General features: G+C 39.1%; 2 protein-coding genes across 3 annotated transcripts in view; one reads left to right on the forward strand and one right to left on the reverse strand.

Moving 5' to 3' along the window:
- kntc1 (kinetochore associated 1) overlaps nt 1-4,860 on the forward strand; it is a 26,969-nt gene extending 22,109 nt beyond the window's left edge. For both annotated transcript variants that reach the window (XM_013914898.1, XM_013914900.1), the window contains exons 52-56: nt 811-940; nt 1,042-1,131; nt 1,605-1,759; nt 4,237-4,339; nt 4,475-4,860. In XM_013914898.1, coding sequence (XP_013770352.1) covers nt 811-940; nt 1,042-1,131; nt 1,605-1,759; nt 4,237-4,339; nt 4,475-4,510 — 514 coding nt within the window. In that variant the 3' untranslated portion in view covers nt 4,511-4,860. The remainder of the gene's footprint in view (nt 1-810; nt 941-1,041; nt 1,132-1,604; nt 1,760-4,236; nt 4,340-4,474) is intronic.
- Nucleotides 4,861-7,439: 2,579 nt separating this feature from the next.
- LOC102196761 (hydroxycarboxylic acid receptor 2-like) lies at nt 7,440-9,151 on the reverse strand. The gene has a single exon (XM_005722107.2). It carries the CDS (start codon nt 9,042-9,044, stop codon nt 8,079-8,081), a length of 966 nt encoding a protein of 321 aa, XP_005722164.1. The 5' UTR covers nt 9,045-9,151; the 3' UTR covers nt 7,440-8,078.
- Between the last annotated feature and the right edge of the window lie 8,476 nt (nt 9,152-17,627).

Consider the following 17,627-nt stretch of genomic DNA (forward strand, 5'->3'; position numbering starts at 1 on the left):
TAATCAGTTTCAGCTGCTTTGATCTTAATGAAAATAACAACAGGTGAACTACAGGGTCCGACAATGAGACAGCCTCCAAAAGGGAATGGTTTTATAGGTGGAGTCCACTGACATTTTTCCCTTATTTTTTCTGACTGGTTTTTCATTTGGTGTCAGCGTCACTACTGGAAACATGAGGTGATACCTGGTCCTTGCAGAGAGAGTGCACAGGTAGTCCAACAACAGTCTCAAGAGCATGGAGGAGATTCTAAGAGAGAGATAGTTAATCTAGAAGAGCTGGACAGAATACCAGAACTGGCAGGTCCACCACTAGAGCACTGTGCTTTTCAAAGATGAGACCAGCTTCACCCTGTGGACATGAGACGCATGTGAAAATGTCAGGAGCAGCGGTGGAGAACGTTATGCTGCGCATTATGATATTTTCAGGCATGCATTCAGGCTTGTGGGGGCCATACAAACTACTGAGTGCCATTCTGAGTTGCTGCAGTGAAATCTTTGAAAACTGGACTAACCTGCTGCATCTTTTTTTATTGATTTTTTTTTTTTACTTTGATTTTCAGGGTCTCCTTGAATGTGGCATTCTGCCTATTCTAACATATTACCTAGTCCATTTCAGACAGATAGATGGATGGATGTCCAGCATAATTCCTTCCCCATTGTGTTTTCTAAGTGTTCGTTTAATATTTTGGACAGTTTATAAACACACTACTTCCGTCTGATTCATTTCTGAATTAGTATTAGACCTGAGTAATGCTTCATCTAATCTTCACCTTAACTCCTAATGTCTCGCCATTGCTTTTCCCTCCCGAGGTGCCCATTTCTGTTGAATCTGGATTTGATCGGAATTGCCAATCGCTTTGCACAGTTCAATCTGCCAGCCTTCGCCCTGGGAACGCTCCTTCTAATTCCCTGTGCCAGTAAGAAGGAGCAGCAGGTCCAGGTGAGTGCATCCATTTAAATACATGTGAGAAGTAAACGTGTAGTTTAGGCTCTGACTCTTTTTTTTGTTGTTGTTGTTGTTGTTGTTGTTGTTGTTTGCAGGGTTTCCTGTCTGTCTGCAACCCGCTCGCCGTGCTCGAGCAGGTGGACGAGCTTATGAACACCGGGGAACTCGCTGGTATTCCTTCACAGGTTAGATGTGACGTCTTTCCACTGCTTACAGATTTAACTGCCTTTAACACTTGTTACCACATTTTACTATCATTTAGAAATGTCCACTTCAGCTACATTGTCATTTCATTTAATCTTTCTTTGTTTCTAAATATATTTTAAAAATAGAATTCTTTTTATTTTTTAGACATTAATATTTCTGAGTATCAGCACACTCCTTAAAACTGTTAAACAGGAAGTCTGATCAGCTGATAAGATGGTGTGAAATTATGAAAGATATTTTTTGTGTGTCGGAAAAAAACTGTGTTGCTAACCAAACACAGAAATAAACCCAATCTTCACGTGAGCAGATTTGCTGTTTTGTAACATCTGATGAAATGAAATTAATCTGCATTCTTCATTGTGATTCTCATATAAACAAAATTATAGAGTATATTATGTTATATATTTAATGTCTTATACTACATGACTTAATTTTCTTAATGACCCATCAGGTCAGGGAGACTGTGTTAACTTTCATCAGCCAGAATGGACAGCATCAGAAACTGCTGAAGACGAAACACTTCAGCCATCTGAAGCAGCTCATAGTATCGAGTGGGCAGCCTAACCAAGTGAAAGATTTGGTGGACTATCTGATCAGCCAGAACTGGTGAGATTCACACCGCTCAACCTTTCATAGGAAAGCAACAAAAACTTTTCTATAGAGATGGTTTAAAAACATCAACAATAAACTGATGCATAGTGCTGTGATCTAAAAAGTCTAAAACCTGATGTAATCATCCGTACAAGGATATAAAGAGCGGGTACCTGTCCTTCCAACCCTCATATAAATGGAAGGAGACTAACAATGATCTACATGTGCCTATGATATCTATGAGCTGTGATCTAAAGCTTTCATTATTATACACATAAAAATCCAGTCTATAACCACGCACTGAGACGCCTCCTCTGCATTGATCTGTAATGGCCAGATCCCCAATCTGCAATTTCACCATGGGCCTCAGACTTGCACAGGAAAAAAAACATCAGCTTTTTAAAACAGGAAGTTATTGGGATACAGTACCACACAGTCGTGTGAAAAACGAGCACACCACCTTCTTTCAAGTCTAAGAGTTTACGCATCAGTGCACAATTTTTAAATTATCTGGTCGTTCCCAGGTTCTAAAATTATTTAGATACAATGTTAGATGAACAACAACACAACATAATTACGCTAGTTCATCATTTATTGAGAAAAAAGAAAACACAGACACTGCATGTGAAAACTAACTACACCCCATGATTCTGTTTGCTTGTACCTTTATCCGAACATTGAGTTTGGTTTTAGATAAGAAGATAAGATAAGATAAAACTTTATTAATCCCTCGGGTGGGTTTCTCTGGGAAATTTGGTTTCCAAAAGCACAGCACCGACAGAAGTTAGAGTTACAGAATATTATATATATACACACACACACATATAAATACAGAGACATATATAAATAAAATATACGAAGGGGATAAATAGAATAAATAGGAATAAAAATAAAAATACAAGTGAATTGCACATTTTTTAATTCAGTTTATTGAGGTTTGCAGATGTTCTGTCTTAAGATCTGACCACAGCATTTAAATCAGGATGAGGTCTGCTCTTTGACCGGATCAGTGCAAAATCTTGGTGTTTTTCTATTTCAACCATTCAGCGTAGATTTGTTGCAGTGCTTGGGATCATTGGGCCTCATTTACTCATTCACAGTGCATATGCACAAATCTGTGATTTATCAATATTTTTGTATTTTAGGAACAAATTTAGTTTAGGTCAGTTCCTCTGACCAAACATACGTACAACAAACACCTGGCTGCCTTATGAATTTGAACACAAATCTGTAAAATGAGTAAGGCTGCTACTACTACTACTACTACTGCCACAAAATGCTCAGGACTACAAAAAAGGCACGTGAAGAAAACAAAATACTATCGCCAAGGGGAAGCACAGCCACCCTTTGGTGGAAGCTTATTTGTGCATCCGATTCTTTCAGTCACTACCCGAAGCTCGCGAGGTTCTCGTGTGGGGCTGATGGATCACGTGGTTCCTCAGCCTCCACCTGTTTTAATCTTTTTATTCCTTGTGGTATTTTGTTTTTATGTCAACTTTGATTCCAAACTTTGGTGCACAGGGAATCTCTCAGGAGAAATTATATTCTGTTATTTCAGGCCTGCGTGCTTATTTTATTTATTATTTTTGAAACTTCTTTGGTCTCTTCTGGCTTCCTCTTTCAGCATCCAGACACTGTTATTTAATTTTATATGGTCAGACTTTCTTCTTGTTTCTTGCCTCAGAGGTGCAGGATTCTGTCTTATAACATCGTCACCACTTTCTCTTCACTTGGAGCTAAGTGTGTTCACTTATGTTGAGAAGCCATGGCGGGGAAGTGCGCAGATAATAGGCAAATTATACGGGGCTCCCACAAGGCTGCTGGTTTTGAACTATTCTGATTTACTAACATACCCACAGTGGTGAGAATAAAATAGGCCAGTTTGCAGGTTTCTGAATCTGACTGTAATTTTGCATGCAAACTAATTTGTTGCACATGATAAAAAACATTTCCACCCAAATATTAGTAAATGAGGCCCATTATTCTGGCTTCAGCTGTTGTGACTCTAGAATACTTTGATATACTAAGTTAATGGTGAATCCTGAATACTCCTGACCTGCAAACTGCCAAAACATCTGCTTTCATAGAGGTGCTGATATCTGCTGATGGTCATTTAATCAAATGCTTTTGATTAGCAGCACCTGGCTGCTACTTAGCCTCTCAATTGAAATGAAAGCACGTTTTCACACACTGCATTTTGGCTCAGTTTGTTCATTTTTTTAATATTTTTTTTAATTTTGTCTTCATATCTCAAACCTTTTAACTGGAAGAGGTTGTCATAGACTGGCTGTTATTTAAAAACGCTAGCTCTTACTGTTACTCTTACTTACTCTTAATGTTATCCTACAGTCTCAGGTTGTAGCTCAAAATTCAGATTTTTGCTTCCAGTTTAGTTTAAATGCTCGCACTTAGAACTGTGTTAGAAACAGATGTCTTAAACCGGTTAAAGTTGCATGACTTTAGTTGTCTGTGCTCTTCAATCTTCCCTGCAGCCATGATGATGCTGAATCACTCGCTCGTGAGTACATGAAACACAGAGAGCGTCAGCGAGGGAAAACCCTGACAAATGGCTCGTTGTCATCCAGCTGCCTGAAGGTAACTGAAGCCGATATCTTGGGCCGAGTTTAGTGGAACGTAAAGGCTACACATGTTTGATGTGAAGTAGAAGTTTCTTTTTATTAGCTAAAAGCACTTCACCTGTGTGCATTAATGATTTCATTTGTTTTTCAGGACTTTCTTAACATGCAACACGGAGTATTGAGATGAACCAGCACTGTTGCTTCAGCCGTGTTTATATAATCCTCCTTGGTCTGCTTTAGGCTGAGATGCAGTATTTGCACTTCACATTTATCTTTCAGCTGTAATATTTGAATAAACTATTCATTTATGAAAACTGTGGAGATGAGCTATTTAGAAGCAGCAGATCACATGTCAACTTTTATTTTCCACTGTAACTCCAAGTTTGTTTCCTAGGATGTGTATTGAGTTTAACTGTTGATTTTCATTGCACAGCCACACTTTGTACAATATTTTGAAGCTAAAGTACTGTCGCACATCGGTTCTAAAAGAAAGAGGAGCAGTAATCCTAATAAATGATGTACACTGTGTTGCCAAAAGTATCAGCTCATCTGCCGTCACACACATTAAGGAACAAACCAATCTTACTTCATGGAATTTTATACGATGTTGGCCGAACCTTTGCAGCTATAACTTCAACTCTTCTGAAAAGGCTTTGTAAAAGATTTAGAGGTGTTTATGGGATTTATGGGAGTCAAGTTCTTCCACACCAAACTCGGTCATCCAGCTCCCACAGGGCGAGAGGCAGGGTTCACCCTGAACAGGTCACCAATCTGACGCAGGGCTAAGACAACCATTTGCACCGATGGGCAGTTTAGAATCGAACCCCACTAACTGCATGTCTTTGGACTGTGGGAGGAAGCCGGAGTACTCAGAGAGAAAATATGAACTCCACCCAGAAAGGTCCCGACCAGATGGTGGTTTCGAACGCGGGACCTACTTGCTGTGCTCACATTTTCCTAAAGTTATTTCTGTTTTCTTTTTAAATACTTGTTACTTTCACATTTATATGAAACAGCTTCCTTATCTCAGTCGTACTTCTTTGGTTCATCAACTTTTTTTTTAAACACTGGTCTTGTTTCTGATGGACTACTTCCCGTCACTCGCTGTTAGAAGTGACTGTGTGATATTTGAGAGGAAGTGTGCACTCACAGTGAGACCGATCCGAGCTGAACTTTATCGATTCTGAATTTTTCAAAAGATTTATACATTTTGGTCCTCCAGTTTTTTCTTGTCCTTTGCAGCTGTCACTCATTCAGGTGTGCAGAGATTATGTATCACGTTTGCCCATCAAGAACGCTCAGCAAGTTTACTTGTTAGTGGTTTAGCCACACATGGTATGCCCTTAAATGGACTTATAAAGCTCATCTGTTCCCAGAGAGGAGTGCATTAAATTAATGTCACGAGACTTCCTTTTCAAACTCACTTGCCTCATGGGAAACGGAAGACTTTGTATTCTCTGCGTGACTTTGTGTTAAAATGACATTTTCATTTTCATCTAAAATGGCCATTCTGTGAAACTGGTGTCCAGATTTAGTCCGGTCCTTGTTCAAGGAACCTAACTCAAGGTATGAATCAGTGTTGCCCTAGCATTATAGACAACTTGCCAAAGAACCATGTTTAAATTGTATCTTTTGGGACTTTGTTACTAGAAGCAAAAACTAAGAATTTGTTCCTATTTTTTCAGTTTAATCAAAGAAAGGTCAATATACTAACACAGTTTGACAGACTCCCTTGTCTAAGAAAGACCAGACTGTGCTTCAATAAATCGGTGGATGCATTTTTCTGCAAAATATTTTTTTTTAAATTGAGGGGTGGATCAAGACTTTTGCATAGTGTTCTACAGATTGTGTTCATGTATGCAAAAAGGTCTGAGAAATATGAGATTAAATATGTGTTTATACACTCAAACTGTTGCCCCTCAGAAAACACTATATAAAGATATATAAACCAATGCATGTTTTTAAATGCAATTTGTATCATTTATGTGTTTTCAATGATTCAAGGACTTGTTTAAGCTGCACAAGAACCATAATTTTAGCTGTGTGTGAATTAAATGAGAAGAAATGGCTTGTTTCTCAGAATGGACAGATCAAGTGTCATAAAGTTATATTTATAAACTCGATTCACAGAAACCAAAGTGTCTGAATCATCTTTGCTGAACTAGGCCATCAGATATTGTACTTCCCCAACTTTAGCTGCAGTTATGAAACTGCAGTTGTGAGTTGGTTAAAATAGTTTCATGTAAGAAAAACAGAAGACCCAATAGAGTGCCGAATACCAGGAAAACAAATTAATGCACCAAACAGATTTGATAATATACATGTGAAAGATTTTTCTCTAAGGGTTGTGCTCATTGCTTAAAATCTCTTAAGGAACAATCAGGCTTTCATTAAATCCATTGTTTCCTAATTCAAGAGATGATACAGAACCTGAGTGTGTCTCTATCTGGGAGAGCGCATGGAGATTTAGAAAAACGGTGTAGATGGAGCGCACATCTGTCTTCTCCTTCGTATCAAGTATTTATGTGATAGGTCTGGATTTTATATATCATCTGCCATATCTGCATGTCCTGAAAGATTATTCCTAAAGAAGTTATCATTACATCATACTGATATTGCTGTTGCAGCTACACACTGATATGGTGTTTAGCACTGTTACCTGACAACAAGGAGGTCCTGGGTTCAAACCCACCACTTGCGTGGTGTTTGCATTTTCTCTCGGTATACACCATCTTTGTGCAACAGTCCAAACATCGTTTTTTGATTGATAAACTTACTTTAGTGGGTTTAGGTCAACTCTAAATTACAAAGGGGTGTCAATGTGAGTGTGAACAGCTGACTCTCTTTGTTAGCCCTGTGACAGACTGGCAAGCGGTCCAGGGTGTACCCTCCTTCTACCCCAGCCACCTAAAAGCAGCTATAAACTCCAGTGCCTGTTGTTTTACAGGGAGATATTTTTGAGCCATCTTAACCAGGAGGAGTGTGCTTCATATTGTACTGCTGCAATGCCAGCAGTTTCATTATGATCCCTTCATCGCCCACTTCTGAAAGATTCCAAGAAAACAGGCAACATCTCAGTGTTGACAATAAACTTATATTTATTATCATACGTTCATATAGCATTGGCAAAAGACAAAGAATACATATTCATACAGTTTTGTTGTTTTTATTCAAAGTTGCCTTAATATATATCCATATTTTTAACTCATGTATAAAAGCTTTTATACATTATGTATATATGCAGTATGTTTCTCATTATTACAGTTTTCACATGACAAAAGAAAGAAATCTTATTCAGATGAGGTTATAAATGTCCTTATTTCACATAATCTTTGTTTAATTCACACGTCTTAACGTGTACATGTTTTGGAAGACAAATACATTTAGAAAAGTGCAGTCAGCATTGGTGTGATAGCTTCTAAGCAAGTGATGTGCTGGGGAAAAAAAGAAAAAAGCTTTTCACTGATGAAAAGTTTAATCACTCAGTTCGGAGGATTTCTGTGCCAGTGTGTAGCTTATTATTTCAAAGTGTGAGTGAGACTGCCTTAGCTAGAAACGGCTCTATAGAAGACACAGCTGCATCGTTTTTTGACTTTTAGAGGTTTTTACTCCATAATTGCCATGTTTTGAAAATGCAATTAATAGTAAATATGAAATAGCTTTAGCACTTACAGCTTAATGATGGAATCGATAAACTTACTTTAAATTGAACCTTTAGCTATGAAGCTGCTTGTTATACCTCCTCAGTTTAGTGATCACAGCTGGCTGATCGACTGGGAGCCCGTTTCCCGGGTTTTCTTCTCTGTACTCTCAGCATTTTCTGTTTCAGGCAGATGAAGAGCCTTCCTGCAGATGCTCTTAAAGACGGGGCTGGAGAAGTAGTAGACCACAGGATCCAAAACGCTGTTGAGGTAGGTCAGGCTAATGGTGATGTAAAATACAATGGTAAGGTTTTCCATTTCAGAACACATGTTAGAGGAACCGGCTAATTTATAGGACTTGATCCAGATCACCAGCTGTGTGAAGTTGCTTGGGAGGAAGCAAATGATGAAGAGCACTACCACGACTATGATGAAGTACAAGGCCTTCTTGATCTTGGCATGCTGGGCCAACTGCCTCCCTTTCAGGTTGCGAACGATGCAGAATGTGCAGTAGAGGATGACCAGCAGAGGCATGTAGAAGGAAAACAGAAATGCAAACTTATGCCAGGAAAGATTACCCTTGGTCTTGGTGTCAATCATGAAGCTCTCACAGTACGTTGTGTTGATGTGTGACAAAGAGAAGACATGAGCAGTCATTGAAGTGGTGATCAACCACAGCCCGAGTGCTCCGATTATGGCTTTAGAGACGCTCAGAGAGTTGATGGGATGGTGGGGATGCACCACACGCATGTACCTGTCCACAGCGATGGCCATCAGGAAGAAGGTGCTTCCGCTGCGATTCAGGGCCAGCATGAAGAGACAGATGTTACAGAGGGCGTTTCCAAACTTCCATTTGATCCCGGCGAAATAGTAGCTGGCACGGAGAGGTAAAACAATATTGAGCAGAAAATCAGCCATTGCCAGGTTAAAGAGCAACACTGTGCTGCTTTTCCAGGGCCTCAGGTGGAAGCAGAAGATCCACAGAGCCAAACCATTACCAAGAACTCCCAGGACAAACTCTGTCATCAGCAGAGGAGGGAGGACATTGATCAGCAGAGTGCCATTGAAGCTGCAACGCATCGTGAGCTACGTGCCTCTTTGATGTCTTCACAAAAAGAAATGACTGCCCGTACTCTTTAAAGGGAAATGCAAATGCAAAAAAAGTGTGATTATGTGGTTCACCCTTTACCCGGAAGCCTGAGGCTTCTGCTTTTTTTTTTTTTTTTTTAGGTGTTAACAGGCAATTAGTTGTCTGTCTTGGTGGTGTTAAATTTCTGTAGAAATAAAGAAATAAAAATAAAGGTGATAACAAAAAAATCACTTTTACACATCTCTGCATGCAGAAATATTTTCAGCTGTTTATCCTTGGAGTTTTATAAACCTTATGTTGTCACACTGCATGGCTGCACAGTTAAAACTGTCCTACTCAATCAAATCTCTGAGCACATAAGCAGGAACTCATGCCTGTGATGAAGCACTCCTCACATCTTTACCTCAGTCCACACAGGGCCTTTCATGGAGAACTGAAGAATCTCTCTTTCATAGATAACTATTTCACACTCCACTAAGAAGCTTTTGTCATGAATCACAAAGACTAGATAATGATCTGTGTTGGTTTTTATTGTGCACTCTCTATGTACAGGAAGTTTAGCATTTATTTTATTATCCTAATAATATAATAATAAGCAAGTTCTTATTCTGGGACAATCACCCACTGCTGTGCAGCTAGCGTGAGAAAGTTCAGCAATTATAAAAAGCCACATTGTACCGCACTGGTTTTATTTACCACGTGCCAAAAAAAATTTACACAAAGGCTTCACTTTGTTGCATGCATTGTGGATAAGTGTTTAACCTGCATCTGCTGCATCACCTTTTTCATGAAGCTACCTAACACCAGGTAGTACGTGCCAAATAAGATTAGACCAGAAAAAAAAACAAAGGCGATCTGCAAAGTCAAATATGAGAAAAACTGTCTGCATCCAGCTGCGACGCATTAAACTGACCGCTAACAGCGTCCACCTGTACACGCAGAAAGATACTTGTTTTTAATTGGCTATCATCCATTCTCTGATGCTTTGTTGTAAATGAATTCAGTACTTACGTCTTGTACATATTGTATAATAATATTTAAGTCCTTAATGAAACACAATCTGAGAAATGTCCGAAAGGTTTCAGATCTTTTTATTTTCACAGAGGTTCAGTACTGGAATGAGCCACGGTGGCGTAGTGAAGTACTGAAGCCCACGTTTATTGATTCATGAAGCAAAACTATATAAATATCATCTGAGGGGACAACGTGTCAGATGATGTTCTGCACATCCTGGACAGAGTTGGGGTTTTTTGTGGGGGTTTTTTTTCAAAAGGCGGAGGTGTATCTGTCTCTTCCTCACTATGAATACTTAAACAAATTGTGTCATTTAGCACCTTTCAGATAAAACTTTACTGCTGGACACATTTTGCATAATGAAGCTGCATCACTGAGGAGGGTAACTGTGCAAAAGGTCACAGAGTGGAGCATTTTATTTCATATATAAGTTTTGAGCCGTGTCTCATGTCCTTTATAGTTTGCTCCGAAAACTGGAAAATGGGTCAGTGACTGGCTGAGACATGCCCACACATAGACGGAAATACAGCACATAAGTCAAAAATAGAGTTTGTTGGTTTGACCATTTTTATTCTTCAATAAAAAGAACTCTCTTAGGTAAGCTTTCTCGTCATTTCTTGAAATAGTCTTCAGGAATAGTTCTCCGGGCTCCAAGAAGTGGAAATACAAATATGGGAGAAACTGAGCTGTAACAACTTCCACCTGTACACACAGAGAAAAAATGGCTTTTGTCTTCCGATCATTCATTTTCTGATGCTTTCTTGTCAGTGAATTATGAGCCATTTGTTTCTTTGTGTGCGTTTCTTTTTTACTCGCTACATGATTACACACCTCTCTACATTTAATCATTAGTTATTATTAATCTCTTGCTCTCTTCCACAGTGTGTCTTTATCCTGTCTTCCTCCCCTCATCCCAACCAGTCGCAGCAGATGGCCAAGAGACAGCAGGCGGCTTAACAATATTTTATTAGTTAGGCTTAGGCTTGGAACTGTGGCAAGGACAAAAGCAATGAAACAAACTGGCAGTGAATGAACATCAGGGTGAGGCTTAAATCACTTTGGCTTGATTGCCTGCAATCGGCTCCAGGTGTGCAGGAACTGGAGGAGGTGGTCCTCCCCAGGGGCGGATCCCAGGTAGGCTCAGGAGCCTAATGGAAATTTCAGCCAACCACTGCGGACCATGACAATTGGGACCTGATAAATGTAAAAACAAAGAATTACCTGATTTTTTTTCAAAAATAACAGTGGCACTACAACGTCCTCATAAGTAGATGTCACGCCCTTGTAGAGCAAAATTGGTATTTTGGTCTAGACAACCCAAAATGTATTGTCCACATGTGTGGACGCCAATGTCGTAGGAGATTACGTTGAATTGAATTGAACTGGAGAGACCAATGCACGACTGATAGTGTTCCAGTCTGTTTTTCTATCCAGATATGCTTTTACTGCATTGGCAGTATGTTTTTTAGATCAATCAGATTTTAACCCAGATGGTATATCATGGTGGAATAAAGTCTGACGGTTCTTTATTGAGTTCATAATTCCAGTTGTGACTGATAACAACACCACTGGCTGAAATAGCAGAGGTCAGCACGTCTCTCTGTCACGTATGAATCCTTAAACAAATCATGTTATTTTGGACCTTTACGGTCTGACAGTTTTACATAATTTAGCTGCATCGCTAAGTAGGCTAACATTTTTACATTGGAGTGAAGCATTTAATTTTAGCTGCTTTCATGTGTAGTGGTCCTTTAATAATCGCCCCGTTGTCGTAAAAATACTATTTTATGCCCATCAAACTGTGATATCTTTGGGATTTTTTTTTGTAGATACAAAGAAATGGGGAAAAATTGCGAGTCTCTGGTTTGTAGGCTGCTAGTGACCAAGGGCCCAAAGATATCATTTAAGGTGACGTCCACACTAGCCCGGATAGATTTTAAAACGGCGTTTTCGTCCGAAAACGCTCCGCGTCCATAAAAGCGTTTTCAGTCATTTTCACAGAGTTGAGCGTCCACGTTCAAACAGCCGCAAACGCTTACTTTCCAGTCCTGCGCATGCGTGAAACGCAAGAAGATTCGACCTGCCTCTCTTTGAAACGTCGCGGCAAAATTTTGAGGAAAAGCATCGAGTTTTTTAAATGGACTAACAATGAGGTGGAGGTGTTTCTGCGATTAACACAAAAATACAAAGTTGCAAAAGTGAGTAAGAATTAAAGAATTTGAAGAAAAGCTATCTGGAGCACGTACAGACTGATATTAATCTTTAATAGGGCTGTCAAAATTGAGAGCAAACAAAACAACTGCCCTCCGCTAGCTTAGTTTAATTGGTCACGTGACTGCATCACATGACTGACATACGTCATCGTTTTAGAAAGTCTGTTTTCGCTGTGCACACTCGAACCCTGCGTTTTCCATGAGCGAAAACGCCGTCTAAGTAAGTATTACTTCTAAGTTGCAGTGAATTGATAGAAGAAAATAAACTGTACAAAACTAAACAGAAGAAAGTAGAGAAATAAAAACTTAACACAAACCAGTGACGCACTCCAGGGCCTGTTCCGTAAGAAGTGTATTTGTTGTAGCATTACTGTGGAAACAAAGTACTTTTGTTCATATTTGGTTATGTTGTGAACACGGCGGTGATGAAATGTACCCATTTACTCCTTAGTCACGTCCTGTCTTACAGTCTGGGTGATCTGTTTCTAGCGCTGTTGGAAAGGGGTTGTGGGTGGTGGTGTGAGCAGACTTGTGTGATAAATTAACCCTGGGGAGACAAGATTTATACACTTTAAGTATTATTAATTATGTGAATTTAATCCAGGAAAAATATTTCAAAGGTTTTATACATTTCATTTAGAAAATACTGAAAAGAAATGAGAAATAAAAGTAAGAAGTAACTGTAGTTTACTGGCTGCATCTGTAGTTTTGTAAGATACGTTAATGAAATTAAAATTAATTACACATTAGAGCTCAGCAAAATAAAATACATATGATCTTATGATATTATCACATAGTGAAACTAATATCTCATTAAGGTAAAACCTGAACAAAAGTAGCTCAAATTCAAACAGAACATGAAAGTTTAAAAAAACAACAACAACAACAACAAAGAGCTAGTTGTAAAAATGTAACAATCAAATTAATTAAAGAAATTAATCTGAACAAATTCAAAACGTAATTTTTTTTTGAATAAAAGATAAAGTGAGTATAATGAAACACAGTCCTTTTTTTCTGTATTGCAGTGTTTTATTTATTTTTTGTCATTAGCAGTCTGACCTTGCATCATTTTTAATGTGAATCTGGTTGTAGAGAATTACCAGGTTTCGTCATAGGGGTTATTTGACAGTCAGGCAAAAAGCCGCCTTGTTTCAGCCCATCCATAATCAGCAGCAGTGGACAATTATGACGCTAACGCTGGCACTATGTTTAACTCTGCTGCCATCTAGTGGATAATATCTGAAAATGCATACAGCACACAGGTCAGAAGTTGAAACATACTCATCATGGGCATGAATGTCATGTTAATTTTGGACTTTTAATGAATAATTGTAGAGGATCTTTGATTACTTAAAAAAAAAACAAGACAAGGTTCCACAAGTTTGAATTTATTTTTGGTATTTCTACGATCTACACACGGTCAAAGGTTTTAATCAGTCATGCTAAAGGTTCTCCAATGTAGTTCAACTTGACAAGACCAAGGCCTATTATCTTCTCATTAGTGATCATGACTGACCACAACTGGTCAACACAACTCTTTGCAGCATAAAAAGTGTTTGTTTGACAGCATTCACTGGAGTGACCAATACTCCAATGAGCAATTGGGAAGTCAAAGGAAGTCACTGAAGATCTAAGAATAAGAATTGTGGATTTACATAAGTTCAGAAGGTCTCTTGGAGCCGTTTTTAAACAACTGCCGATCATCAGTTCAAGCAGTTGTACACAGGTACAAGTCTTTCAGATGTGTCACCACTTAGCTGAGGTCTGGAAAAAGTGTCACCCTCAGATAAGAGGACTTTGGTTGGGATGTTTAGAAACAATACAGGAACCATCGAAGGTCAAACCTGCCATGAACTGGAAATTGCTGGAACACCAGTATCACTGACCACAGAGAAGTGAATCTTAAATCAGAGGTTGCTGACAAAGAAAAGAAGCCCCTGTTCCAAACAAACGCCTTCAAGATTGGCCAAAAATTCTCCACATGGACAAGCCAAACTCCTTCTTGAGAAAAGTTTAATGGTCAGATGAGACAAAGACTAAGCTGTTTGGCCTCCATGACAAGACAATGTTTAGAGGAGTAAAGGTGAGGCTTTCAAGTCTGAGAACATTGTATCAGCTGTCAAGTATGGTGGTGGCAGCATCATGCTCTGGATATGTTTGGTTTTGTACAACATGCCGGTACATTGTATAAAACTTGGACACAACTGGGTGTTCTGACAGGACAATGATCCCAATGCACATCAAAACTGGTTTCGGAATAGATAAAGCAGGTTAACAGCAAACTTCTGGAATGACCTTTCCAAACCCCCGACCTCAACTCTATGGAAAATTTGTAGACTGTGCTTAAAAGCCGGTTCTGTGCCAGGAAACCCACTCATTTAATTTAACCTTACCGATTTTGCAAAGAAGAGAATTCAGATTTGCAGCAGAATCATCCCAGACGCTTCTTGTTGGCTACCAAAAGTGTCTGGTCAAAGTGCAGCTTGCTTAGGGACATTTAACTATATCTTTTTATGTATGTCAGTCTGCCTCAGGGCAGCTGTGGCTACAACTGTAGCTTGCCTTCACCAGTGTGTGAATGTGTGTGTGAATGGGTGGATGACTGGGTGTGTAAAGCGCTTTGGGGTCCCTAGGGGGGACTACCGGTAGTAAAAGCACTATAAAAATACAGGCCATTTACCATATGGATAAAAAGGGGTTTTATGTATATGTCTTAGCCTCTATGTATCCTTGGACCCTGTGTGGATTAAAGAAAATTACAAATAAATTTAAAGTTACACCCAATTCTTGCTTTTCTTAGTCATTTAAGATGCTGTACAATCCTTTCAAATACTGTTTAAAGAAATCTTGAAAAAAAAAAAATTACCCCAACAATCTTGACCGTGACGAGTGTATTAATACCTTTGACTGCAACTGTACATGTTTTAGAGACTACGTCATCTGAAGTGTTTCTTTGATGCACAAGAAATGTTGTGTGAGGAATTACTAATAAGAATTTGATTAATGATTACTATCTTTTCTGTTGTATATAATGTGCTTTATAGAGGCATGCACAGTTACCATCAGTTATCCCATCTTTCCTCCACAGACCTTCACCAGAGTTCATCTAATTATTCACACATAGCTCATCGGTCATAATGTCAGTGCATTACTCAGAATTCTTTCATACAGATGTCACGCGGTAATTATCCATGGATGTGACTTGCAGCTCGTCAGTTCAGATATCGTCAGTGTGTGCAGAGTTTACACCAGGGAGAAAAAATGTGAAAGAGCCAGTATGGCTTGCGGGGCCTTTTGTCTCCCATCTCCTGTTGTCCCATCAGCCTCTGTGTTTCTTTTACTGCATAGCTGGGAATAAGACATGTGTGCTACTCCACCCAGCCGCGTGAACATGAAATTCCAGTCTGACAACATTGAGCAGCACTGAGATCTGAGCAGATCATAAAAATAAGAAACAGAAACTGAAGGGTCAGTCTGTTGTCACAGAGATTATCTTGGTGGTGGTCGACTGAGGAGAAAGTGAACATCCAACAGATCAAGAAACAGCACCGATGACTTAAACCGGGACTTATAGTGCTCAGCACAATTCAGCGTAAACAAAACATACAACATTAGAAGGCTTTTGCGTGTCTAACTGATTCCGATTTTTTGTGTGTCTTGATTGTCTGAACTGATCTGTTGCTGAACATTTTGTCTGAAACTGTGAAATGATAAAAGATTGAAGACATCATGATGACTGAGACAAACAGAAATCAGGTTTTTCCTCATACCTGTCTGCCAGCCACAGGGAGTTAAGTCAGGAGAGGCATGTGACACAACACCCTGTAGCTCAGAAGTGGGCAACATTAGAAACTGGGACTGTTGCCTTTACCGATTAATCCATAAGGGAGTAAGTATTAGGGACAGACCACTTATTTACTTAATTATAAAGAGAAATAAGAACATCGAAGAGGAAACACATTAGTTTGTTGATCTGCTGAATTTTAATACACCTGAGACTCAAAGTGAAGAGCAGAGATTTAAAGCATACAGAACATTCTGTAGTCATGAAGTGGAAATGAATTATAACCTGAGTTTAATCAGATCCTAAAAGACTAAACTATTGTTATTTTAAATGAACTGTGTGTGTTACGTTGGGTTGGACCCTTTTTGTTTTCAGAACTGTCTTAATTCACCTGGCACAGATTCAATTTGATGCATGTTGACATGACAGCATCACACAGCTGCAGCAGATTTCTTTTATCCTAAAGGTGCTCTGTTGGACTCAAACTTCTAATTCCTCATCTTAATGTTACAGGAGCAATCTAGACTCATCTGACCAGGCAACATTTTTCCTATTTTAGTGAGCCCGTGTGAATTGTAGTCTCAGTTTCCTGTTCTTAGCTGATGGGAGAAGCACCCAGTGCGGTCTTCTGGTGCTGTAGCTCAACTGCTTCGAGGTTTGACGTGTTGTGCATTCAGGGATGCTCTTCTGCTAAGACATTTTCACTCAGAAAACTTCTGCTCATTAGATATTTTCTCTGTGTAAGCCCTAGAGATGGCAGTGTGGAAAACTCACAGTACTCAGACAAACCTGTGTGGCACCAACAATCACGCCTCTTAAATCTGACTTAAATCTTTTTCCTTCCCCATTCTGATGCTCGTGAACTTCAGCAGACCATGACTACATGCCTGAATGCACCGAGTTGTTGTCATGTGATTGTCTGATTAAATATTTGACGTACACGGGTGTACCTTAGAAAGTGGGTGGTTCACACCTGCTTATATAAGCCCAATATTTTTGTTTTATTTAATTTGATTTGTGGAATAATTTATTCCGCAAATGCGAATGTGCATCTACAAAAACACATCTTAATCTGACTGTAATTTCCTGTTTTATGTCCTCGCAGCTGGATTACTTAAAAAAAAATCAGACGCATTCTCGGGATTAAAAGATAATTTAGAAATAATCCTCATGGGCTTGGATGTCATTGAAATGGCGTCACCGCGCCAAGGCTGACAGTGGCGTGCCTAGAAAGTTTTGTTGGGGGGGCCAGGTAGGGGCACAGATTTGGAGAAGGGTGGCAGATGTGATTGGCAGATAATGTTAAAAAATAAAATTCTACCAACCGTTAACCATAATTCAATAACCCTATAAACCTAATAACAGAATGTGCTTTTAATTCTTATTAGAATGAGATTTTAACCACTACAGTGCAAAGTTTTTAGATACTGCGTTGATAAAGTACAAGAGATGCAATCAGTGTTTTGTCAGTGTTTATTCAGTATTCAAGGACAGCAATATTTGCATAGTATTTTTACTGACATATAGTGCACATATGTTTTGGCCAAAAGCATTTTTGAATA

Source organism: Pundamilia nyererei, unplaced genomic scaffold, assembly GCF_000239375.1.
Source record: "Pundamilia nyererei isolate P.nyererei 1_Seehausen unplaced genomic scaffold, PunNye1.0 scaffold00006, whole genome shotgun sequence".
Taxonomy (NCBI): domain Eukaryota; kingdom Metazoa; phylum Chordata; class Actinopteri; order Cichliformes; family Cichlidae; genus Pundamilia; species Pundamilia nyererei.